Raw genomic sequence first — 26,469 nt, 5'->3', positions numbered from 1 at the left:
TGTATAACCCCATGCAAAAATATTGACAAACATGCCGATGAGTTCCTTCAATTCTGTTTGAAACTCTGGACTAAGTCTAGTGCTGACACAAACCATCTGTTGATCATTCTCTATGCCAAGATTCATATCTGTCAAGGCATCTTCTATCACTCACTTTGAGTGCTGCAATTCCTTTTCAAAATTCTATTCAGCCTAAGTGAGCTACAAGATATTTGCCAGAGTATCATCGGCTACTTCAGGTAAATAGTTAGGATCATCCTTGATCGGCTATAACAGTGGCCTTTCTTGAGGGAAATGGTACTTGTTGAGGATGGAGACTACGTCCACCTCAAATAGAGTCACAATATCAGGGTTGTTTTGAAGTCTTCATCGTTGTCAAGTCCTTTCATCATGTTTGCTCCTTCAGCTACCTATGGGAAGATGCATGTATGAATTGGCCTCTGGGCTTTCACGGATAGCTTTACCTTCTTCTTGCCCCATCGGATCATGACCTGGAATTGTAATGCCAATCCTACTTTACACGTGCTTGCCACAACCATGGCCTGCCAAGCAATATGGGGTAGGCACTCTTGATATCTTCCATACAAAGGATGGCTATAGCAACCACAAATGTTAGGTTCACCACTATGATTGGAACACTGCGAAGGAGGCCATTAGTTGTACATGCCATTGATCCACCATCCTTATCATAAATGATGCTAGCTCTCATCTAGAGAATCCTAGTCGCTAGTACATATCAATGGATATGTTATTGACCCCTAAATTGCCACCATCAAGCAGTGCACCTGGAATTGCTTGGACCTTCAGTGTCCCTGTGATCTCTGTCACATTCTTGTCATAAATTGGTGGTTTCAATTGTGACGTTGGCAATATGGGCTAGGTGGTGCAAACCATCGGACTGGTTTCAAATAGTCTTGCAATGCATACTAGTAGAATTGATACTGTCAAAATGGTTAAAACACTAAGCTGCTAACAAATCTGCTCGTGGAAGGTTTGGCACTAGATCCAATAGCTGCTTCACAGACATATTAATCTGCACAGGTCCTTCAAATGTTGAATTCATCTTTGGACGATGCTTGCTCATCCTTATTGAGGATTTCTAGCACACTGTAGGGCTTAATCAACCCGATCTGGAGGGGTTCATTCTTTACTTCTAGAACTGTTTGCATCAAAACTTTCACACTAGGCATTGAGTCAATCGAAGGCTACAAGTCTTGCACCCACTCTATAACTATGTCCCCAACATCTGGCTATTCTTGCCAATTGATTGGCTCGTTAATCTTCTTGTCTCGTGTGATTGCATATGAATCTAAGGATTTAAAAGTCTGTAGGACATTATTGAGTCCATGGTTTTGTGGTTCTATACCTCCATGGCCAGAGGAGAGTGATGTCAAGTTAGTAAAACAAAATGATCATATGCAACTCTCTCAGGATTCAGGATATGCAGTTGTTAGACAAGTGGACATTGAGAATAAGCAAGTTCAACTAGCATTGTTGATACAATATCAAAAGTAATGGGACAAGTGGAAATTTGATATCAAAGAGGACAATTGAGGGATTGGTATTGTTGAATTAGTTTGTGTAAATTAGGTTGTTGGTACTAGAATAGACTAGAGGTTGATGGGAATGTGAGGAAATTATTAATTTTTATTCATTCTTTATAAGACAAATGATGTTTGCCTTAGGGACCTTTCAAGGTTAGCTTGAACCTTTTAAAGCTAAATCCTAGACCTTGGTTTTACTACGTTTTGAATTTAAGTTTTGATATATCCATATGTTCAATTAGATCCTTTTTTTTAGGACGTTTAGTTCTACTAATGGGCAAATTTGAATTTTTTTAATACTTAATGATCTTAATTTTCTTATTGATGAAGATGGTGAATTTTGTATTTGTGACAACAGTCTTATGAATATCTTTTGATGCAGAAAAATTATGAGCTAAGTCCTTTGATGAGACACATGCAACTAACTAGCATATAAGATTCAATAGAAAAGATATTCTTTTTTTATCTCACATGAAAGAGATAAAAGAAAAGTCCAATGCTAGAGATAGTTCTAGCACCTATCCCTTTGGTTGAGACAACCACATATGAGTAGATATTTTGTATGCAAGCAAAGAGGGATTAAAATGCTAATTAGCTCTCTAAAAGCTCTTGAGACTTGTCCAAACAATGTGAAGACCAACATTGCCATATTGTGCACCACCTGGCACTACAAGGTATAGGCCGTTTTTTGACACAAATACCAACCTTTTTTACACTAATTGTTTTTAAATTAAAGGGTAAAAAGGTTGGTAATTAAGTCAAGATTAGTGTTGGAATATGTGCGTTGGTATATATTCATTGGTATATATCGATGCTAGGTAGTGTTGGTAAAGGTCGGTATATAACGACTCTGTATCAAATAACCATTGGTATATAACAACTTTTAATAGAACACAAATTTTTGGGTGGGCCAAAACAGGGCTTGCTGTAGCCCCATTTTTCCCCACTAATGTTTTTTTTTTGCATTACAAAAGAATGTTTACAAGCAAACATAAAACTCTCAAACCTTGTTTGTTACAAAATTTCACTTTCAAAAAGGGTGATACAAAATTGCTCAAACGAGCCGAAAGACAAAAGCATATACATGCTGAAGTAAAGGGTGATACAAAATCCCTCAAATGAGCCAATAGACTAAATCATATACATGCCGAAGTAGATGCAAATTACTACTACTCATCCGACTCGTCGTTGTTGTCCTCCCTATATACAAGTGTGTCTAATCCCTGGCCCTTGTGACCTCCTCCTGATCCCTGTCCCTCATCGATGCCTATGACAAATCCCCTGAGAACTACCTCCTCATCATCACCGCTCGCCTCCACTGATGGGATGTTCGATATTGCACCCTAAGAGTGAAACCATTTTAATTTGAAATTTGATTGGAACTTAAAGAATAAAATAATTTAAAAAGTGACATTACAAGTTAAAGTAGACTTATACCCCATGAGTAACTACCATGGCCCAATCCACTACCACTCCCTATGCCTCCATCTCAAAGAACCACTTCCTTGCTCCTATGTGGAATGTGCATTTTGTCTCTTTGTCCATGGGACGATGACCAATCGCAGATTGCTGTGGACCCAAATTATGAGAGTTAGATAAAGTGCATGTAATATGTAATAAAACAAATAGAACGGTAAATTAAATAAGAAGTAGACTTACCAACCATGCCTTGAACGTAGCCCGTCTGCCACCACTATCGAGGTGTGAAGCACCTACGGTGTCCAATTGTCTCCTTGTAGCCTTCTTCTAATTGTTGAACTTTGTGGACGTGTCCCTCAGCTCCTTCTTCAAAAGCTTCCAGTCACCTTTATTTGCCCAATCGAGTTCACCCTTCTTCGCCGTGATGGCATCTCACACCTTCAACCTACGATGCTTCAAGACACCACACATGCACTCTCGCATGTAGTGCTCATTGAGAACTCGTACCTTGGGGGGTTAGGGAATTTTCTTCTCAATTCTTGCAAGACTGCATTCTTCTTGTCTTCATCTTGGTGTCGCCAATCAAGTGTTATGCTGTTCTTGAAATGGTGGCTCATCAACCGCCTCATGGCGGTCATCACTTGCATCCCCTTTTTTATTTTCTATGATCTCTCAACCCATAGTGACCTCATAGTAAAGGTCCTCGAGCAGGGGAGTAGCAAAGCGGGGTGGCACATGCACTTAAGGAGCGAGGAGTAGTAGAGGAAGTGGGCTCTGGGGTGCCTCTACCTGTGATCAGAGAGGGCAAGGGACCTGACTGGTACTATGTCTTATGACAAAGTGGAGACTTGTAGGGATGTGAGTGTGCTGACTAGTCTACATCCCTCGAGCCACCATAGTAGCCTTGACCCTTACTACTCTTCCTGGACCTATGATGGGTATGCCTAGGTGATGACCCCTCAGTTGAAGGGGCTACAAGGGATGACTGTCGAGAGGTAAAGCCATTGATGGCCCTAATCTACCTCTGAGAGGTGTAGGAGAGGGAATAGCTAAGATCCTTTGGGATAGTAGAGAAGAATCTCACTACCTCTGCATCTTTCATGGATGCGACAAACTTGTCTGAAATCCCGACGAAGCCATGGGCTACTAGCAAAGGAGTTCCCCAAGGGGTAGTCATAGCATTAGGCCCGAGAGGAGTCAACCAGGGGTAGTCTCAGGTGTAGGATCCTAAGGAGTTGGCTGAGTGGATTTGAAGTCCTCTAGAGAGTACAGATCATGATGTCTCCTCCTATGAGGGGTTTTGTACTCTACGGACATGCGACATGTTAACATGTCTAATTTGGGCACATTGGACAAACACAGAGACAGACACAAACACGAAAACAAAAACAAACACAAGAGCGGGTAAGAAAAGGAAAGACAATTTACTTAAAAGATAATACTTACAATTTACTTAAAAGATAATTTATTACTTGAAACTCAAATTCAATTTACTAAAACTTTGAAAACATAATTATTTACATTATGAGTGAAATAGGGGAGAGGGAAAGCATATGATTATGCTTATGCTTATATGCATATGCATGAGCGTATGAGCATATGCTCATGCATAAGCATAAGCATAAGCATAAGCATTTGCATACACAAATGCATATGCTTATGAGTGTGAGAGGTAAGGGGAATTAGGGAAGAGGGCATAAGCAAAGCAAAGAGGGCATAAGAAAATGCTTAGAAGTGATAGGATAGGGGAAGAGAGCTTATGAGTGAAATAGGGGAGAGGGAAAGCATATGATTATGCTTATGCTTATATGCATATGCTCATGCATAAGTATAAGCATTTGCATGCACAAATTATGCTTATGAGTGTGAGAGGGTAGGGGACTTAGGGAAGGAGGGCATAAGCAAGGCAAAGAGGGCATCAGCACATGCTTAGGAGTGATAGGATAGGGGAAGAGAGCTCATCAGTGAAATAGGGGAGAGGAAAAGCATATGATTATGCTTATGCATATATGCATATGCATGAGCATATGCTCATGCATAAGCATAAGCATTTGCATATGCTTATGAATGTGAGAGGGTAGGGGAATTAGGGAAGAGGGCATAAGCAAGGCAAAGAGGGCAATTTATTACTTGAAAATCAAATTTAATTTACTAAAACTATGAAAACACAATAATTTTCTTATGAGTGAAATAGGGGAGAGGGAAAGCATATGATTATGCTTGCTCATGCATAAGCATAAGGATAAGCACTTATGCTTATGAGTGTGAGAGGGTAGGGGACTTAGGGAAGAGGGCATAAGCAAATGCTTAGGAGTGATAGGATAGGGGAAGAGAGCTTATGAGTGAAATAGGGGAGAGGGCATAAGCAAGTCAAAGCAAGCATAAGCAAATGCTTAGGAGTGATAGGATAGGGAAAAAGAGCTTATGAGTGAAATAGGGGAGAGGGAAAGCATATGATTATGCTTATGCGTGAGCATATGAGCATATGCTCATGCATAAGCATAAGCATTTGCATATGTTTATGAGTGTGACAGGGCAGGGGAATTAGGGAAGGAGGGCATAAGAAGGGAAAACAAGACAAGCAAATGCATATGATTATGAGTGTGAGAGGGTAGGGGAATTAGGGAAGGAGGGCATAAGCAAGGCAAAGAGGGCATAAGCAAATGCTTAGGAGTGATAGGATAGGGGAAGAGAGCTTATGAGTGAAAGAGGGGAGAGGGAAAGCATATGATTATGCTTATGCTTATATGCATATGCATGAGCATATGAGCATATGCTCATGCATAAGCATAAGCATTTGCATATGCTTATTAGTGTGAGAGGGTAGGGGAATTAGGAAGAGGGCATATGCAAGGCAAAGATGGCAAATGCTTAGGAGTGATAGGATAGGGAAAGAGAGCAAGGCAAGCATATGCTTAGGCAAGGGGAAGCTTATGAGTGATAGGATAGGGGAAGAGAGCAATGTTTAAGAGTGATTGGATGGTACCTGCAACCCCAAATGCCTCATGGAGAATCCTGTGGAAAAACAAAATGAAAAAATACAAACGAAAGGGGAACTTACTTGAAAATTTAGGGTTGAGGGTTGGCCGGGTTTCCTTTTAGTCCTACAAAACCAAGGAAAGAGGGCAATAAACCATTATGTGACAACAAAGGAGAGACAAGGAGAGTAAAGTAGAAGCAAAGGGGATGCAAAACAACACACAAAGCAAGCAAAGCAAGGGAAAGCAAGAGAAATATCAAAAAAAGAAGAGGTGAGCCTTCTTTCCTTCACCAAATCTCGTTTTTGGTCCTTCAACTCTGAAAATAAAGCATGAAAATGAGCACATGGGCTTAGCAATGCAAGAAGAAACATGCTTCATCAACACTCACAAAATGAAATGGGGGAAGGAAAAGCCCTACATTGTTTAAATAGACACACCTTCTTGGAAAATGACCTTTCATGCAAGTAGAGAGGGAGAATGGTGGAGAGGGAGCACAAGTGTTGGGAGAGGGGCTGGATAGGGGTGAGGAGTGTGGGGAAAAGGTTGGAGGAACATGAGGTCACCGAAGGGGACGAAGGAGGAGAGGTTTTGGGTTTTTCTGAGTTGAAATAGCGAGGGGTAGGGACACGGGTTTTGGCTTTTAGTGCTACAGCATCGGGTTGTATTATTTCCAAACCATCTATATATACCGACTCTGTGTATGCCTGAACATGGCTGAAAGTTGGTATATACCGAGCAGAGCATAAAAACTAAGAATAGCCTATTTTTTGGATCTTGAGTGGATTGTAATCATTTTGTGTTGTGATTTTGGAGGTGTGTAGATGGAAGGGATGAGTGGAAGCTCATTAGATGATGTGCCAATGCTCGGGAGTGTGGAGTCACTTACTGAGAGATTGTATTGTCCTTGCACTCATTGCAAGTGAGAAATATGACATCAACACCATATTGTCATGTGCCACTTGCAGATGTATGGGGAGGAGCCCGCACCAGTACCGACTGTTGGTGGTGGTGATGGATCATCGGTAAGTCAATGCTATTTGAGTTTGTGATTAATATTGCATGTGTACACACAAAACCTTGAGATATGATCTTGTATTTACATGAAACCTTGAGAATAGATGATGAGGGTGGTGAGGGGACACATATACCTTCACACTTTGAGCGAAGGATAGTCTCCCGGATGTGCCAGATGATGTTGAGGGTATGGTGGACATGATGGATTCTATTTTTAGGGGCACTACATCACATGTACACATGTGTTTGAGTCTAAGGCTGTGGTGTTAGAGTTGCAATCAACACAGTTGTACGAGGGTACTGGGATGTCAAAACTATGGGCTTGTCTCTCAATCTTGAATCTGCAAGTAAAGTATGGGTGGTCTGATACAAGTGTCTCAGCCTTAATGAGGTTAGCACATAATTTATCTGATCAATTTGGATCTTGATTGTTTTGAGAATCATCATAGTTTCTCATTATTGGAAGCATATGTATGTTCAAATTGTGATAGGTTGCTCCAAAAGATGTTGCTTGCACCAAATATCATGCTTGCATCAAGAGATGAAGCGAAGAAGATGCTGAAATGGTGGGTGTGGAATATGATATCATCCATGCTTGTTGTAATGATTGTATTCTCTTTCGTCATGAGAATGGAGATTTGGTTAGTTGTCCGAAGTATGGGGAACAATGATACAGGGATGACTTGCAAGGTGAGTAGATCCCAGTAAAGGTCTTGAGATACTTTCCCATCATTGCTAGAATACAATACATGTTCCGATGCAAATCCATAGTAGAGTTGATGACTTGGCATAATACACATCGTTCCACTGATGAGACGTTGAGGATTCCTATAGATTGTGCTACTTGGAAGCACATAGACAATTAGTGCTGGCTGGACTTTACGAGGGAGCCATGCAACTTACATCTTGGGGTGGCCATGGATGGCGTGAACCCTTTCGAGTTACGATGTATATCTTGGTTGACATGGCCTATAGTCTTGGTGAATTACAATATCCCACCATGGCTAATAGCAAAGAAGGGACACCTCATGCTTGCACTACTTGTGCCAGGGAAGTAGAAGGCAAAAAATATGGACGTGTAGATGGTACCTTCGATAGAGGAGTTACAGATCTTATGGAGAGGCATACGGGTCTTTGATATTTCCAGAGCTCCTAGACATACCATTTTGGTCAAGGGAATCTTGGCATGGACCATGCATGACTATCTAGGATATGGAGAGTGAGTAGGTACGTGGTTGTGTCTTTACATGTATAATGATACTTTTATGACTCTCTTTCTAGCGCATCTTATACTAACACATTCATGCATGCATGCAAGTATTGCAATAAGTGGGTACCATGCTTGTCTTGTTTGTGGAAAGGGTTTGAGTGCACTTGCATGACACTCCAAGCATACGAGGAAAATGATTTATGAAGGTCATGCTTGATACCTTCTGCTGGACCATCTTGTGTGTGAAGGCCACCTTGATCCACCACCACCATCTTTGAATGCAAGTGATTGGATTTAGGCTGGGAGGGAGAATGGAGAGACTTGCAAGCTACTACCTCATTTGTGGCCCCAAGTTCATGGTCGTAAAGTTTTCCTCCCAAAAGCAGCATGGATCCTCTCCAAGAGAGAGGAGACAGCGCGGTCAAGGCAGACATTGCCTCTTTTTGAACATCGATAGGGTACATGTGTTGCTTGAAAGGAGCATTTTCAAAGGAAAATAAGCTTAGTGGGCTTAAGTCCCATGATTGGCGTGAGGTCTTACCGGTATTTTAAGATGTAGAACTAGTGTACTGATAATCGTGATGCGTTATATTAGTATAATTATGACTATGTTATATTATTAACATGACTTCTTTGTTCCTTGGATAGTTCATCCTCCCAATTATAGTAAAAGGGTGCTTACAAGAAGATCTTAGAAATGCTATATTCAAGATCAGTGGTATTGTGAGGTATGCTTACTATCAACTCACATTGATTACGTTTTCTTCAATTTAAATTGAATAATCTTTAGAAAGATTATGAATCTTATATGGGCACGTGAAATAGGTGGATATCTCAAAAAGAGATCTCCATATCGAGCATTGAGAAGGCTAGGGTGGACTCCAATAAAGTTGTGTGCTTGCTTGAGAAGCACTTTCCCATGAGCATTATGACAACTAGAGTGCACTTGCTTGTGCACATAGTTGATGAGGTGGCCATTGTAGGTACCGTTCATAGTCATTGGATGTTCTTTCTCAAAAGTTTTATAAAAACTTTGAAGGGATTTGTAAGGTAGAGAGGAAGACCGAAAGCAAGCATGGTAGGGGCATGGCTTGTGCAAGAGTCATTAGTATATATCACAGAGTTTCTTGCATCTATGGATCCCGATATGCCACAGGCTTGGTACACTACTACACACGGATCCTATTGCAACATTTACATACCAACATTTAGCATGCACGGGGCGCTAATCGTCGGTATGAAAAGTGCATCCCGTAAAGCGTCGCTATATAGTGATGTTAGGAAAACATTGCTATATAGCAACTATTAGAAAGGTCGCGACTTTTAAGGGTCGCTATATAGCGACACTGAGATACTATTTTATAGCGATGTTTTCCAGAGAGGTTTTTTTACTCATATAGGCCTTAGAAGTTAGTTTTTTCCAATGATAAAATTTTTTAAATTTTCATACATGTTTGATCTCATAGAGAATAAAAATATGAGAGCATTGACATCAAGTCTTTGAAGCTCATATATTCATGTCCAAGTTTGAGATGAAAAAGATCAATTAAGAGCATTTACATCAACTGTCAAGTCTAAGTCTCCATCTTCCTCTTGTGCGATGTCATTATGTGCATCTTCCTCTTGGCTCATATTGTGATCTTCATCTTCTTCACTAGATTCATCAATTGGATCCGGCATTGGTAGTGGCATCTCCATATCCACATCTCTATGTTAAAAAATTTGCTTACTTCGTGGTGCAACTTGGATTACGTACCACCATCTTGGATCAGAACGATCTAGATGAAAAACCACCTATTTTGAAGATGGGTGCCAAATGTCGTCAATTATATATATGAAATTATGCTCAAGTACATGTATCAATGGATCTTTAAAAATGAAAGCTTCAATTAATTAAGTCATTAGTATGCACCTGCTCACAGTGCTTGGGAATAACAAAAGTATCACTTTCATTGGTCCAATGTTTGGTGGAGTCTATTGTAAAGAAACTGCTACTATCTTTTCTCACTGTCGCATGGGGATCGTTGTAAATAGTTCTAAACCATTTTACATCAAGAATGAAAATACTAAATTGTTTAAAATCAACTTCATAGATGTCACGTATGGTTCCACAATAATCCAACTGTGAGGAGAGAAGATTGGTATCTGAAGCATTTGCTCGGCTATCTTGTGTGAAGTTAGCCATGACTCCACAATCATATGTGACTCTCTTTGAATCGATGCATTCCACGTGAAAATATCGTCCATATGACCATAATGCACTGTACTTTTTGTACTGTAAAAGAGCATCATTAAAACAATGAAAATGCATCTATTTTATAGCGTATATTGCCACAAATAATTATTTAATTATGTCAAGAGGTAAGAAACTTACATGCACCATACATCCAGATGATAACTCTCGCTCATGCTCATTTATTGTCTCTCCATCGCATTTGGCTTTACGTAGAGCGAGTTGTCGCCAATCAAGTGACATGTGAGTGGGGAGAAGAGCCAGATACCGTGGATATGGTTGCGATTGCCTATACATTACTCTAAATCTTGTCCTTGCATTTATTCTTTTTGCTTTGGCCACTTCATATCTCTCAATCCACTTCTCCATCTCAGGGCTATTGAGGATACAAAACTTATTGAATTTCTCCATCTTCTTTTCGCTCATCTTTCTTTCAATCACTTTTCCTTGGGGAACCTCACCAATGATGCGATCATCATCCTTGTTATGCCAAGCTTGTGGCATATCAGGATCCGTGGATGCAAGAAACTCTGTGATATATACTAATGATTCTTGCACAAGCCATCCCTCTGCCATGCTTACTTCTGGTCTTGCTCTTTGTCTTACAAATCCCTTTAAAGTTTTCATAAACCACTCGAGAAAAAACATCCATCGACTATGAACGGTACCTACAATAGCCACCTCATCAACTATGTGCACAAGCAAGTGGACTTGAGTTGTCATAATGCTCGAGGGAAAGTGCTTCTCAAGCAAGCATACGGCTTTGATGGATTCCACCCTAGCCTTCTTGATGCTCGATATGAAGATCTCTTTTTGAGATATCCACCTATTTCACTTGTCCATGTAAGATATTTTCATAATCAGTCTACAAATTAATCAGCTTAAATTGAAGAAAATGCAATCAATGTGATTTGATAGTAAGCATACCTCACAATACCACAGATCTTGAATATAGCATTTCTAACATCTTCTTGTAAGCACCCTTTTATTGTAATTGGGCGGATGAACTATCAAAGCAACAAAGAAGTCATGTCAACAATATAACATAATCATAATTATGCTAATGTATCATGATTATTGGTACACTAATTCTACTTAGAATACCTGTAAGACCTTGTGCCAATCATGGGACTTGAGCCCACTAAGCTTATTGTCCTTTGAAAATGCTCCTTTCAAGCAACGCATGTACCCTATTGGTGTTTGAAAAGAGGCAATGTCTGCCTTGATTGCTGCCTCCTCCCTCGTAGAGAGGATCCATGTTGCTTTCGGGAGGACAAATTTTCCCAAAGCATGCACTTGGGGCCACAAACGAGACATCCTATTCATAGCACGCAAGTCTTCTCGCACTCCTCTCGAGTCTTTGGAACCAACCAAGTATGCCCAAATAGTAGCCCCCACATTCTTGAAGATATGCATGGGATCCAAGAGATTATTGATTTGTAACTGACCCCAATAAGGAAGCTCGTGAAAGATCGATAGCCTCTTCATACCAGGAGGAAGTTCCTCTCCATTCACCCTTCAAGCTTGCCAGTCACTTGCCTTCAAATATGATGGTGGTGGATCAAGCTGACCTCCATGTGTGAGATGGTCGACCGGAAGGTATCAAGCATGACCTTCATAAACATTTTTCCTCATATGTTTGGAGTAGCGTACAAGCGATTTCAAACCCGGTCCACAAACAGGACAAGCATGGTATCCACTTGTAACAAGTCCTCCATGCGTCCTCAATGTGTCATTGTTGGACCGATGAGATGCATGCCATGTCATCAACTCCGCTATGGATTTGCATCGAACATGTGTTGTATTCTTGCAATGATGGGAAAGTGTCTCAAGACCTTTACTAGTATCCACTCACCCTACAAGTCATCTCTATATCATTGTTCCCCACACTTTGGACAACTAGCCAAATCTCCATGCCCATGACGAAAGAGAATACAATCATTACGGCAAGCATGGATGGTATCATAATCCATACCCACCGTTGTTAGAATCTTTTTCGCTTCATCTCTTGATGCGGGCATGGTATTTGGTGTAGGCAACATCTTCTGGAGCAACTATGACAATTCAAACATACATAGGCTTTGAACAATGATGATTCGGTATACACTATCCAAATGAAGATTCTCAAAACAAACATTATCCAAATAATGAGTCAAATTAATGCAAGAGCTAATCTCATTAAGGCCGAGACACTTGTATCCGACCACCCATACTTTACTTGCAGATTCAAGATTGAGAGACAAGCACGTAGTTTAGACATCCTAGCACCCTCATACAATTGTGTTGATTGCAACTATTGCATTTTGACCTCAGACTCTGACATCACGTGTACATGGGATGTAGTGCCCTAAAAATAGAATCCATCATGTCGACCATACCCTTGTCATCATTCGGGAGACTATAGTCTTGCTCAAAATGTGAAGGTATATGCATACCCTCGTCAGCCTCCTCATCCTGTTTTAAGATTTCGTGTAAATATAAGATCTTATATTTCCTAGTATCCAATAAGACTGCGAACTTAAATAGGTTTCAAGAAAATATATTAATAGTTATAAAATAGCATCTATGAGCTTACCTTCAACTTAGAACAAAAAGTGTCTTAAAGCGTCGCTATATAGCGACGTTTTGCTCTGTTTCATCGCTATATAGTGACGCTTTCAATTAAAAACGTCACTATATAGCGACAGAAAAGCGTCACTATATAGCGACAGAAAAGCGTCGCTATATAGCGACGTTGTGGGTTAAAATCGAAACTCGATGCTACATGCAGTGCTTTCTTTAGCACTCTCTAATCTTTCGAGTAAGCAAGGCAATCTCTCCTCCCACCTATTTCCGATGACCTCCCACCTATTTTCGACAACCTCCCACTCTATTCTCCACTCCTCACCCTTCTCCTAGCTCTTGTGCTCCCTCTCCACCCTTCTCCCTCTTTGGTTTCTTGAAAGGAAGTTTTTCAAGAGGTGAGTCTGTTTCAACAATGTAGGTTATTTGTTTGTTAGCTTTAGTTTTGTGAGTGCTTCTCCTTATATTGCGAAACTTGTAAACTAGTTTTCATGCTTGTTTTCAAAGGATTAAAACAAAAAATGAGATTTTAAGAAAGAAAGAAGACTTACCTCTTCTAGTCTTTTTTATATTTCTCTTCCTTCTCTTTCTCCTTGTCTCCTCAATCTCCTCCTTTCAAGAAGTTACTTTTGTAAACTCCTCCTTCCTCTAACATCTTATTTGAAAAATGGTATGTTTCCTCTTTTTTGTAGGGCCAGTCCACAACACCGAGCGGGATGTACTATTTTAGGTAAGTGCTTCATCTTTTTTCCATTTGTTATTTTTGTTATTTGCATTGGCCTGCAGCTAGCGCCTAGCTGTAGTGATGGGCGTAGGAACCCTCGCTTCCCCTCTCTTTCCTCTTCTTTCCCTCTTCTCTCCTCTTCTTTCCCTCCTTTCCTTCTTCTCTCCTTCAATCTTTCAATCTCTTTCCTCCTCTTTTTCCCTCTTTCCTTTCCCTCTTCTTCTCTCTTCCCCCTTCTCTTATGCTCATGCATAAGCATAAGCATGGGCATATGCTCATGCTCATGCTTATGCATGAGCATAAGAGAAGTAGACATATGCTCATGCACAGGCATGAGCATATGTCTTTTTTTCCCTCTTTACTTTCCCTCTTCTTCTCTCTTTCTTTCCCTCTGTCTCATTTTTCAATCTCTCTTTCCTTTCCCTCTTCTTTTCTCTTTTCCTCTTTTTCCCTCTTTCCTTTCCCTCTTCTTCTCTCTTTCCCTGTTTCCTTTCCCTCTTCTTCTCTCTTTCTTTCCCTCTTTTTCCCTCTTTCCTTTCCCTCTTCTTCTCTCTTTCCCCTTTCTCTTATGCTCATGCATAAGCATAAGCACAAGCATATGCTCATGCTTATGCTTATGCATGAGCATAAGAGAAGTAGACATATGCTCATGCATAAGCATGAGCATATGTCTCTTTTTCCTCTTTACTTTCCCTCTTCTTCTCTCTTTCTTTCCCTCTTTCCTCTTTTCCAATCTCTCTTTCCTTTCCCTCTTCTTCTCTCTTCTCCTCTTTTCCCCCTCTTTTCCCTCTTTCATGCTCATGTTCTTATGCTCATGCATAAGCATAAGCATGAGCATAAGAGAAGAAGACATATGCTCATGCTTATGCTTATGCATGGGCATAAGAGAAGTAGACATATGCTCATGCATAAGCATGAGCATATGTCTCATTTTTCCTCCTTCCTTTCCCTCTTCTTCTCTGTTTTTTCCCTCTTTCTCCTTTCCCTCTTCTTCTCTCTTCTCCTCTTTTCCCCCCTCTTTTCCCTCTTTCATGCTCATGTTCGTATGCTCATGCATAAGCATAAGCATGAGCATATGTGTACATCTCTTATGCTTATGCATAAGACTCCTCTTATGCATAAGCATAAGCATGAGCATAAGAGAAGAAGACATATGCTCATGCTTACGCTTATCCATGGACATAAGAGAAATAGACATATGCTCATGTCTCTTTTTTCCTCTTTCCTTTCCCTCTTCTTCTCTCTTCTCCTCTTTTCCCTCCTCTTTTCCCTCTTTCATGGTCATGTTCTTATACTCATGCATAAGCATAAGCATGAGCATATGTCTACGTCTCTTATACTTATGCATAAGACTCCTCTTATGCATAAGCATAAGCATGAGCATAAGATAAGAAGACATATGTGTTGGGATATCTCAAGGTGTATGCCTCAGGCACACCTTATGTTTCTATGTGTGAGTGCTAGAGGCACAGTTAGGTGCCCACAAGCACAGTTAGGTGGTGGAAAAGCCACATAGGATGATTGAGTGAATCTAGGAGCAGATTGAGGAGATGATTGTGGAGCTTTGAGGTCATCAGTGATGTCAGTGACCTTGTATGAGGTGCCTACTTAAGGACCTCTTTCTTCTTCATTCTATATGCAAGTACTCTGATTTTGTGTCAACTCTACTCTTTTCTTTCAGTGTTCCAACATGGTATCAGAGCCATTTGATCCCCCTTGAGCCCATTTCTGCCACATCATCATCATCATCTTCTTCTTCTTCTTCACCATCTCTCCCTCTTCTCCCAAAAATTTGCTTGAGCTTGTTCTCCTTCAATCCTCAACCATTTCCCACGCCCTTTCTGCTGGAGATCCCTCTTGTTAGGGCAAATTTCGGGCTGCAAGCAATTGGAGAATAACCCGCGCTGCTGGTCGCCATTGCGTGAAAATCGTCGATCCTTCTTCCTGCAAGTTCTCTGCGCCTGCTCTGTCTTTTCCTAATTCCTTCCAGGGCAAGCTTCTCCATACCTAGAGCTACCTTGTGCTGAAATCTGAGCAGCAATGGCTGCATATTGAAGGAGAAAACAGAGAAAAACCAGTCGACTTTGTTCAAGAAGGTGAAGGCGACCTGACGCATATTTTCGCCTCTTCTTCCCAGAGGATCTACTGTGGTATACCAGCTTTCTTTTGCCTCAGAAAGCCCCCTTTCTTTTGCTTTGAAGAGTGTGATATGAGCCCTCCAAGTTTAGCTCTCTAGTTTTGACAGTTTTGACATACTTTTGAAAATGATGCTACATAAAATGCTACTCTAGCATTTCTGGTCTTTTGAAGTTTTTAATAACTTCACTACAAGTGTTGCTTTAGTTTTGTTTTGACTTGCTAGACCTGGTTGTGATTGGAAAGTGTTTATTTCATTCACTTCTATGAAGCATGCAAAAAGTAGCATCATTGTTTGAAAACTAGTCACTACTATTTGCTACATCAAGTGCCTATACTTTGGAAGTATTTCAGTTCTTTTTGCCTTGTAAGAGAGTTAGACACTGCCCAATATCTGGGTTAGACCCTCTCATGGCTACTTTATATAATCTTGAGAAGTTCAATGGAAAGGGCTTCCATACATGGCAAATGAAGGTAAAATTTGCATTAATGCGGGAGAACTTATGGGGACTTGTCAAACCTACTCCTACCGCTTCTTCTACGGCCTCAAATGCTGGAGAATCTTCAGCTCCGACACGACCGGCAAGGGATCCAGCAAGAGAAGAAAAAGCATATGGTATAATTGCTTTAGCTTTGGGTGATGATTACATACATCATATATCTGACTTAGAGTCTCCATCGGAAGCATGGCAGAAGCTAGATTTGATTTTTGGTGCAAGCTCACACATATCTAATCTATCACTTAAAATCTCTTTCTTTGAATTAAAGATGGCAAGTGATACTACTTTAGCTGCTCATGTCAACTATATGCGGAGTCTTATGACTTAGTTAGCTTCTATCAACTCTCCTATCACCCCTGATGATGCTATGGCAGTACTACTTAAGAGTATGCCTGAAAGTTTTGATCACATTGTAAGCACTTTGAAGAATCTTCCCAGTCCAAACCTTGAAGGCATTATCTCAGCTCTCCAAGAAGAAGAAAGACATATGGAGTTAAGGAAAGGCAATGACACTGCTTATGTTATGAAATTCCAGAAGGGCAAGTATTCTCCTTGCAATCACTGTGGAAAGACAAATCACCTTTCAAAGGACTGCTTCAAAGTTAATCCATGCAAGCACTGTGGCAAAAACAACCATAGTGAGAAGTTTTGCAGAGACAAAGCAAAGACAGAAAATGCAAATCTACTTACAGTGAATTTGCCTCCACAAGATGAGGCATCCCATGAAGATTATGCATTTTAAATCATCTCTATGTATGCTCCAGATCTCTCTTTTTATGTCAAGGTACTCAGCCTGGATAGTCCTCCAAAATGAATGAAAATAAATTATTGTGTGTTGTGTGTTGTGTGTTTTGTAAACACCTCTGGTCACCTTATGATGTAGGCCATGTGTATGTTTGTTCCATGGTACTTTCTCTCTTCTTCCTCTTCTCTCCCTCTTCTTCCTCTTCTTTCCCTCTTTCCTTTCCCTCTTCTTTCTCTTCTCCTCCACTTTCTCTTTTTCCTCTTCTTCATCTTCTTTCCCTCTTTCCTTTACCTCTTCTTTCTCTTCTCCTCCACTTTCTCTTTTCCCTCTTCTCTTCCTCTTCTTCCTCTTCTTTCCCTCTTTCCTTTCCCTTTTCTTCCTCTTCTCTTCCACTTTCTTCCTCTTCTCCGTCTCTTATGCTTATGCTTATGCTTATGCATAAGACTCCTCTTATGCATAAGCATAAGCATGAGCATAAGAGAAGTAGACATATGCTCATGCATAAGCATGAGCATATGTCTCTTTTTCCCTCTTTCCTTTCCCTCTTCTTCTCTCTTTCTTTCCCTCTTTCCCCTTTTCCAATCTCTCTTTCCTTTCCCCCTTCTCTTATGCTCATGCATAAATATAAGCATGAGCATATGTCTCCATCTCTTATGCTTATGCTTATGCATATGTCTCCTCTTATGCATAAGCATAAGCATGAGCATAAGAGAAGGAGACATATGCTCATGCTTATGCTTAAGCATGAGCATAAGAGAAGTAGACATATGCTCATGCATAAGCATGACCATATGTCTCTTTTTCCCTCTTTACTTTTCCTCTTCTTCTCTCTTTCTTTCCCTCTTTCCCCTTTTCCAATCTCTCTTTCCTTTCCCTCTTCTTCTCTCTTTCCCCCTTCTCTTATGCTCATGCATAAGCATAAGCATGAGCATATGTCTCTGTCTCTTATGCTTATGCTTATGCATAAGACTCCTCTTATGCATAAGCATAAGCATGAGCATAAGAGAAGTAGACATATGCTCATGCATAAGCATGAGCATATGTCTCTTTTTCCCTCTTTCCTTTTCCTCTTCTTCTCTCTTTCTTTCCCTCTTTCCCCTTTTCCAATCTCTCTTTCCTTTCCCCTTTCTCTTATGCTCATGCATAAGCATAAGCATGAGCATATGTCTCTGTCTCTTATGCTTATGCTTATCATGCATATGTCTCCTCTTTTCCTTTCCCTCTTCTTCCTCTTTTCCTTTGCCTATGCTTATGCCTATGCCTATGCTTATGTTTGTTTTTTATTTTTTGTTTTTGTGTTTGTGTCTATGTTAGACATGGGATCACGTCGCACATTCGACGAGTACGGACAGCCTCGCAGGAGGAGAGCTCATGATCTATATGCTCCAGAGGACTTTGATTCCTCTCAAACAACTACCCCGAGGACTACCCCTGGTTCGACTCCTCTCAGACCTAGCACTGCGACTACCCTTGGTCTAACTCCTCTCGGACATAGCACTACGACTACCCCTTGGGGAACTCCTTTGCTAGCCGTGCATGGCTTTGTCGGGAGTCCCAACGAGTTTGTAGCGCAGATGAGCGATGAGGAGGCAGCGAGATTCTTCTCTCTGCTATCTTAGAGGACCTCAGCAATTCCCTCCCCTATACTGACGGCTGGATGTACTACCCAGCCATCCCCTCATGCCCCTTCGACCAAGGGGACATCACCTGTGCGTGCCTCTCGTAAGGGAAGGAAGAGTAGAAAGGGCAGCTTATGTTGTGCTGACTCAGGAGATGTAGACAAGCCAGCACACTCACATTCCTACAGGTCTCCACTTGGTCCGGAGACACAGTATCAGTCAGGTCCCTTGCCCTCTCCTACTTCCACTACTACTCCTCGCTCCGAAAGTGCTCGCAGCTTCCACTCCTTTTGACTCTGCTACCATCGGTCCTCCTTACTCATCAGGGGATCTCTCCTATCAAATCACGAGTGCTGGAGAGATAATAGAAGATAGAAAGGGCAAAGCAGTGATGGCTACCATGAGGCAATTGATGAGCCATCACTTCAAGAGTGGGATTGCTATTGATTGGCAGTATCAAGATGACCAAAAGAAGCAGGCGGTCATCAATGAATTAAAACAAAAATATCCTAACCTGCCAAATTGGGACTTTAATGAGGATTATATGCGAGAGTGCATGGGTTTGGTCTTGAAGCATCGTAGATCAACCTTGTGTACTTCCATCACAAAGGGGTTGGCTAAACCCAGTTGGGCAGACAAAGCTGATTGGAAGTTCTTCAAGAAGCAGAATAGGGACCATCCCGAAATGTTTGAGGGTCAAAGGAGGGCTGCGAAGAGACGGCTAGACATCGTAGGTACTTTGCACTTTGGTGCAGGCAGACACTTGGCATTCGAGGCAACCATGGTAAGTCTACTTCTTCTCATTTAATGCATTGTTCTATTTGTTTTACTACATATTATATGCACTTTAGCTAACTCTAGCTCTCGTAAATTGGATCCACAGCAAGCTACGATGGGTCGTCTTCCTACAAATGCAGAGATGCGACGTGCATTTTGCATAGGAACAAAACCGTGGTTTATTAAGCAAGAGGCAATGGGAATGACAGTCAATTGGGCTGAGGTGGCTGCTCACACGGTATAAGTCTACTCCTACTTGTAATCTCGGCTTTTAAATTGTTTTATTCTTTAAGTTCCAATCTAATTTTTAATTTATATGGTTTACTCTTAGGGTCAAAGCTCAAGTGTCCCATCACCGGAGGTGAGCAATCACCAGGGCCAGGTATCAAACACATGTAACGAGGATCAGGAAGAAGGCGCAGCTCGCGAGGAATAAGGATCAGGCCAACAAGACGAGGACGAGGACGAGGATGATTCGGATGAGGAGGAGGAGTAGTAGTAGTAGTAGTAGCAGTTTGCATTTTTTTCGCCATGTATGTCATTTTGTATATCCGCTCGTTTGAGCAATTTTGTATCACCCTTTCGAAAGGGTAATTTTGTAACAAACAATGTTGTATATGTTCGACATATATATGCTTTTGTTGCTCGATCATTTCATTTGAGCGATTTTGTATCACCGTTTTCACAAGGGAAATTTTGTTATAAAAAACTTTTTTTTATAATTACAAAAAAAAAAAGGATTAGTGGGGCTAAACAGGGCCATAGCAAGCCCTACTTAGCCCCACTAATGCTTTTTTTTTTAGTTCTGTTAATCGTCGCTATATAGCGACATTTACCAGTGTCGCTATATAGTGACGATTATCAGTGTCTCTATATAGCGATGTTAATGATCGTCGCTATATAGCGACGGTTCTATTCTGATGCTTTTAACGACTTTAATAATGACATTTGCACCCTTGAAAAAAAAAATTTTAATGTAAAAAGCGTCAGTATTTTCGTCGAAAAAGGGCCTATGCCTTGTAGTGGTATAACAAGGATGATGATTGCATAGTTGGCGAGGTTCCCCAAGGAAAAAGGGATTGAAAGAAAGATGAGCAATGAGCAAATGGAGTAATTCAATAAGTTTTGTATCCTCAATAGCAAGGAGATGCAGAAGTGGATTGAGAGATATGAAGCGGCCAATGCCAAAAGAATAAATGCAAGGATGAGATTCAGAATCATGCACAGGTGAGTGCAACAATATCCATGGGATCTCGCCCTTCTCCCCACTCACATGTCACTTGATTGGCTAACACAAGACAATAAACGAGCGTGAGTGAGAGTTTTCATTTGGATGTATGATGCATTATAAGTTTCTTACCTCTTGATGTAATTAAGTTATTTGTGGCAATATATGCTATAAAACATATGCATCCTCATTGTTTTAATGATGCTCTTTTGTAGTACAAAAAGTATAGTGCATTATGGTCATATGGATGATATTTTTGCGTGGAATGCATTGATTTAAAGAGAGTCACATATGATTGTGGAGTCATGGCTAACTTCACACAAGATAGTCGAGCAAGTGCTTAGGATACCAAGCTTCTCTCCTTGTAGTTGGATTATTGTGGGACCATATACGAAATCTATGAAACTGATTTTAGAAGATTAAGTATTTTCATTCTTGATGTAAAATGGTTTAGAACTATTTACAATGGTCCCCATGCTATAGTGAGGAAAGATAGTAGTGGTTTCTTTGTGATAGACTCCACCAAACTCTGAACCGATGAAAGTGATACTTTTGTTCTTCTTGAGCATTGTGAGTAGGTGCATAATAATGATTTAATTAATTGAATGCTTTTATTTTTAAAGATCAATTGGTACATGTTCGTATCTACTTAAGCATAAATTCATATAATTGATGGCATTTGACACCCATCTTCAATATAGGTGGTTTTTCATCCAGATCGTTTTGATCCAAGATGGTGGTATGTGATCTAAGTTGCACCACGAAGTAAATAGATTTTTGAAGATAGAGATGTGGATATGGAGATGCCACTACCAATGCCAGATCCGATTGATCTAAATGGATCTAGTGAAGAAGATAAAGGTCACAATATGAGCCAAGAAGAAGATGCACATAATGACATCGTACGGGAGGAAGATGGAGATCATGATATTGAGGAAGAAGATGACGACCAAGAATCACCCGACTTTATTAAAAAAGGGGAATTACAAGATCAAGTCTTAGGTGAACGTACGATGCGAGAGTATGATGATGATATAGGAGATCAACTGGGTATAGAGTTGGAGATAGACTTATTTGGCATGCAAGACTTGGCTTAGGATGAAGCCATGATGTAAATGCTCTTGATTGATTTTTTTCATCTCAAACTTGGACATGAATATATGAGCTTCAAACTTGATATACATGCTCTTGTATTTTTATTCTTTCAAAGTATGAAAATATTTTTTTTAATCATTGGGAAACTCTCTTTGTTAAAGGTCGGTATAGAAAAAACACTCTCTGTCAAAGATCGTTATAGGAAAGCTTCTCAGAGTCAATATATACCGACCATTACAATTCTGTTATTAGTCAATATACATCGACCCTATGAGTTAGTCTATACTGACCATCAACACTTCTGTCAAAGGTTAGTATATACCGACCTTTTTAATCCCGATGTATGTACCGACGATTAGTGCACTACGCACACTAAACATCGATGCTTAATTATCAGAACAAGACTCGTGTGTAGTAGTCTGGCATCTATTATGGCATCTATTATGGAGTTGATTTGATAATGAAAATGTATACTTGCATCACAACTCAAAGGAATAGAGCAAATAAAAAATATAATTTCTAGAAATCTCCATATTAACATTGTAGCTCTATTTATGGAAAGATTAAGATATTTATCAATGGGTCTTCGTGTGGATGAAAAAAAAAAGAAAGTATGAGAAGAAAGGAAACATGGCCACTTCTCCAATCACACCTTCCCCTCAAGAAGTGGTGAGACCAATTTATAAGTATGAGATTGACCTTAGGACTTTTAAAAATCAGACTTTCTTGATTTTGGATTATTATCTTAGTATGTAGATGCATTGATTTTGTTTTCTTAATGGTTTTAACCACTTGGAAAGTTTTAATAATAACTATTATCTAGGTTGATTTATGGGAAAATGACACACTTACACATATTTTTATAGCAAATTCATCAATTTTGAGCCTCTTTTCATATCCCCTTCTTAGTGTGGCATTTAATTTTCATTTGGAACTTTCTATATAAAAAAAGGGAATTTCTTCCATGTGACCCTGAAAGCAATATTGAGTTATGACTACTTGAATATTAGAAATGGTGTGAAAATTGCATTGTGCATGTATGTGTGTAGTATTCAATATTTATTTGGAATTTTTTATAGAGTGCACTCTCGCATGCTACACTCTACCAATGAGTTGATTACTTGAAGATTCAAAACTCCAAAACTCCATTTCATATATACATAGACCCATGGAAAATCTCAAGTGAATCCATGAGATCCCAATTGGAATGCACATCTCTCTTAGCAACCTAAAGGCTCTTAATTGGGAAAGCCTTACAACCGACATAACTTTATCATTGTTTTCCACTAGTATCTAGGGATGGGGAGCATGCATTCTCTTGTAGAAAAGGCGTACAATTTCATCGTAACAATCCATAAGATATGGGTCCTTATCACCTTCAATATGTGCTCCAAATGGTTATTGCTGTATAGGCAGGATCTTCTGCAGCTCTTCATACCGAGGAATGTTTCTCCCCTTATCCCTACGTAGGTTTCTCAAAGGGAAGAATACACAACCTCTTTTGGAATCGAGAATGCTGAATTCATCTTTGCGTAGGATCGTTGGTTAATGAGACCATCAAGACTAATGCGTGTCCTGTTCCAATCTTTTTCTCAGGTCTTTGCGCAATATCTTACCCGACGGTGACTTGGGAATGTGGTCGACGAAGATCACGTTATACAATTTCTTGTAGAATACCACCTGCGCACAACATCATGCAAGACACATCTTAGAAACCATGGCGTATCCGTCGCGCTCGTTTCGTAGTATATTGAGTTGTATACTCACCTGTCTGGCAACATACTCTTTCACTTCCTCTTCGCTTAAGATAGCTCCCTCCACCTTGACAACAAATGCCACAGGCACCTCCCCTGCTGTCTCATCCTTTTTGCTGCGATCACGATTACAAGACAGATATTTCTGACAAGGCTTTTTGGAAGTGGGAGGTAGGGCGAGGGTACACACGCTAAATGCCAATTACCCATCAGCTGTCCTGTTACAAAAGTCAAGATACTTACGGGACACACGCCGCGTCTGCGATGTGAGGATGCGAGACGAGAATGCCTTCCAGTTCGGCCGGCGGAACCTAACGAGCCAACGCGGGAGAATCAGGCTTTCATTGGATGAAGGGAAGGAAAGAACGATGTCATTTCGAAGATAACTGTATTTAAATCGTTATTAGCCCGCAGAGAAGGATCCGCGGCATCCGCGTTAGAGCACCATACCTGGAAACCCTTAAACTTGATGATTTCCTTAACCCGATCGACGATGAAGACTTCCTCATCATCGTCTATAATGCCGATGTCACCCGTGTGTAGAAAGCCTTCATCGTCGATGGTGTTGGCAGTGGAGACCGGATCATTGAGGTAACCTGCATGGGATGAACGGCACAAGTGGAGCGGTAAGCCAGCTGGAATTTAAGGGTCTTGGTGTCGAACAACTGCAAAACAGCGCACTCGCCTTTCATGATCTGGGGACCCCGGATGCATATCTCTCCAGGTTCGTTGTGAGGAAGAGAAACTCCGGTCTCGGGATCTACGATCTTCGCCACCGCATTTCTCACAATTGTTCCGCAGGATCCTGCCTTTACAGGGATCGCATGCTTGGCGAAAGACAGGCACATGGCGATCAAGGGACCAGCTTCTGTCATCCCATAACCCTGCGTTGTAGCCCATCCATTTGGAAGCAAATATATCAATTACCTCACAGTCGAGGATTCATCTTGCGGTTAGATTGCCGAGCGGAATCTGCTCTTTGCTCTACTGGCGCTTCAGATTTTGTTAATTTTCTACGACGACCCGTGAATGCGGTTACTCACTAGCTCTAGTACTGTATCAGAGAGCTCAACTGTGGTTACCTGCCCAGTCGTAGCATGGGGAACTCGAGCTTTGAAAGCGTCCTCCAGATCCTTTCCGAGTGGAGCAGCTCCAGACATCAGCATCCTAATGCTTGAGAGATCATATTTTTCAACGATGGGGTTCTTCGCCAAGGCGAGAACAATTGGGGGCACCAATGGAGCCACCGTAACTTTATGCTTCTGAATGACCTCTAAGAGGGCTACGATCTCGAACTTGGGCATGATAGCCACGGCAGCGCCAACTCTGAGGGAGCACAGAAGCACAGTATTTAAAGAGTAGATATGGAACATGGGGAGGACGCAGAGAACGACGTCTTCTGAGGTGAAGTAAAGGTTGGGATTCTCTCCATCCACTTGTTGGGCGACGCTAGTCACCAAGCTTTTGTGGGTGAGCATGACGCCCTTGGGGAGGCCTGTAGTTCCCGAAGAGTATGGCAAAGCAACGACATCGTCAGGATGGATCTCAACCTCAGGAAATGTGGTTTCGTCAGCTTCCATTAGAGCTGAAATATGCAGGTAGTTGTCTCCATTGGGCGGCTCGTCGATGGTGAGCACTCGCAAACGTTCAGAGACTACAATATCAGCGAGCTTCTCCACGTAGGCGGACTGGGTAACGATAAGCCTGGCACCGGATGCCTTGACCTGTTTGGCTATCTCGCCGGGCGTGTAGAAAGGATTGCAGGTGGTGGTGACTGCGCCGCGAGAGGTAGCTCCAAGGAAGACAAGAACAAATTCGACACAGTTGGGCAGCAGGAGCATGATCACGTCGCCTTGCTGGATTCCCAGGGTGGCCAAGCCTGAAGCAACTTTTCTGGAGTAGAGCTCCACCTCGGCATAAGTGTAGACGTGGCCAGTGGTGCCTTGAATGAGGCAAGGCTTGTGGGCGTATTGGGAAGAGTATTCGAGGCAGTAATGGGAGAGGGGGAGGTGGGAGGGGATGTAGATATCGGGGAGCTTGGATCTGAACAAGTGTGGGGTGGCAAGTTGGGGCATAGGCTGAGAAGGAGGGGGAGGGGAAGGGGAGGGAACTGGGTTGGCAAAGGGAGGGGGAGCCATGGCCTCAGATCAGACAGAAGGAATGAGCAAGGAGTACAAAGAAGGGTAGAGAAACTGAGAAATATGAGCAGATACAGAGAGCAGGTGAGCTAGAATTGCGGGAGCGCAAAGATGGTTTTAGCTTGGCTGAAACGTTCAGTCCCCATATTACGCGTAGTGGGTTGACGTGGCATCCCTTTAGAGGCAGTTCTTGATTTGCTACGTGACTTTTTTACCCAGAGAAGACTTGCAATGTGACTTCATTTCCCAGAGGCATGAAGGCATGAGAAAGAATAATTGGTTTGATTAGAGGATGTTCTCATAAGAATACTTCTGATTTGCAACTTCTTGACTTGCTGATGTGGCCTCATTCCACAGAATTTGTTTGATTAGAGTATCTTCCGTCTGTCACAAAAGTATGAGGAGATGATCCTCTTGGTCATTAAAAGTTGCAATTTTGCATGAGCGAGGGTACCTTTCTGGGAAAGATGATACAAGAGCAATTCCATGATAATCCAGGCATGTTGTCCCAAAGTTTTTTTTTTTTGCGAACAGGAAAATATATTTTATTAGATAAAGAAAGATGCTCGATAGAGGGCCATTGAGCCGTTGTCCCCAAAGTTGAAGAGTGTCCTTCAAGTGGATTAGCTTAAACTTTAATTGAAGAAAAAAATGTAAATTGTAAGCAAAGTCCCCTTCAAGTGTATTAGCTTGAACATCAATTGAAGTACATTTGTAAATTGTAAGCGTCCAGATTGTCCCTTCATTGAACGTCAATTGAAGTACAAACTGTAAATTGTAAGCGTAGGCA

General features: G+C 41.2%; 1 protein-coding gene across 1 annotated transcript; it reads right to left on the bottom strand.

Moving 5' to 3' along the window:
- Window positions 1–22,878: 22,878 nt before the first annotated feature.
- On the bottom strand, window positions 22,879–25,800 carry LOC147904232 (4-coumarate--CoA ligase-like). Its single transcript, XM_087385420.1, has 6 exons — window positions 24,624–25,800; window positions 24,227–24,425; window positions 23,992–24,137; window positions 23,785–23,852; window positions 23,555–23,657; window positions 22,879–23,467 (listed from the first exon to the last, which is right to left on the bottom strand). The coding sequence occupies exons 1-6, from the start codon at window positions 25,677–25,679 to the stop codon at window positions 23,351–23,353; spliced, it is 1,689 nt and encodes a 562-aa protein (XP_087241546.1). The 5' UTR covers window positions 25,680–25,800; the 3' UTR covers window positions 22,879–23,350.
- Between the last annotated feature and the right edge of the window lie 669 nt (window positions 25,801–26,469).

This window comes from Dipteris shenzhenensis, chromosome 2 (assembly GCF_047967505.1).
Source record: "Dipteris shenzhenensis isolate YYH24624 ecotype China chromosome 2, Dip_SZ_1.0, whole genome shotgun sequence".
Classification (NCBI taxonomy): Eukaryota; Viridiplantae; Streptophyta; class Polypodiopsida; order Gleicheniales; family Dipteridaceae; genus Dipteris; species Dipteris shenzhenensis.
The sequence above is the reverse complement of the archived record's forward strand: the minus strand, read 5'-3'. Positions and strand labels throughout refer to the sequence as shown.

What these genes read in the sequence shown, in the direction of transcription:
- LOC147904232 (XM_087385420.1), bottom strand. Translation starts at nt 25,679, where the DNA reads ATGGCTCCCCCTCCCTTTGCCAACCCAGTTCCCTCCCCTTCCCCTCCC. An exon ending in GGGTCCCCAGATCATGAAAG is followed by an intron (nt 24,138 to 24,226) that starts GCGAGTGCGCTG and finishes CATCCCATGCAG; the next exon opens with GTTACCTCAATGATCCGGTC. An exon ending in TCAAGTTTAAGGGTTTCCAG is followed by an intron (nt 23,853 to 23,991) that starts GTATGGTGCTCT and finishes TTGGCTCGTTAG; the next exon opens with GTTCCGCCGGCCGAACTGGA.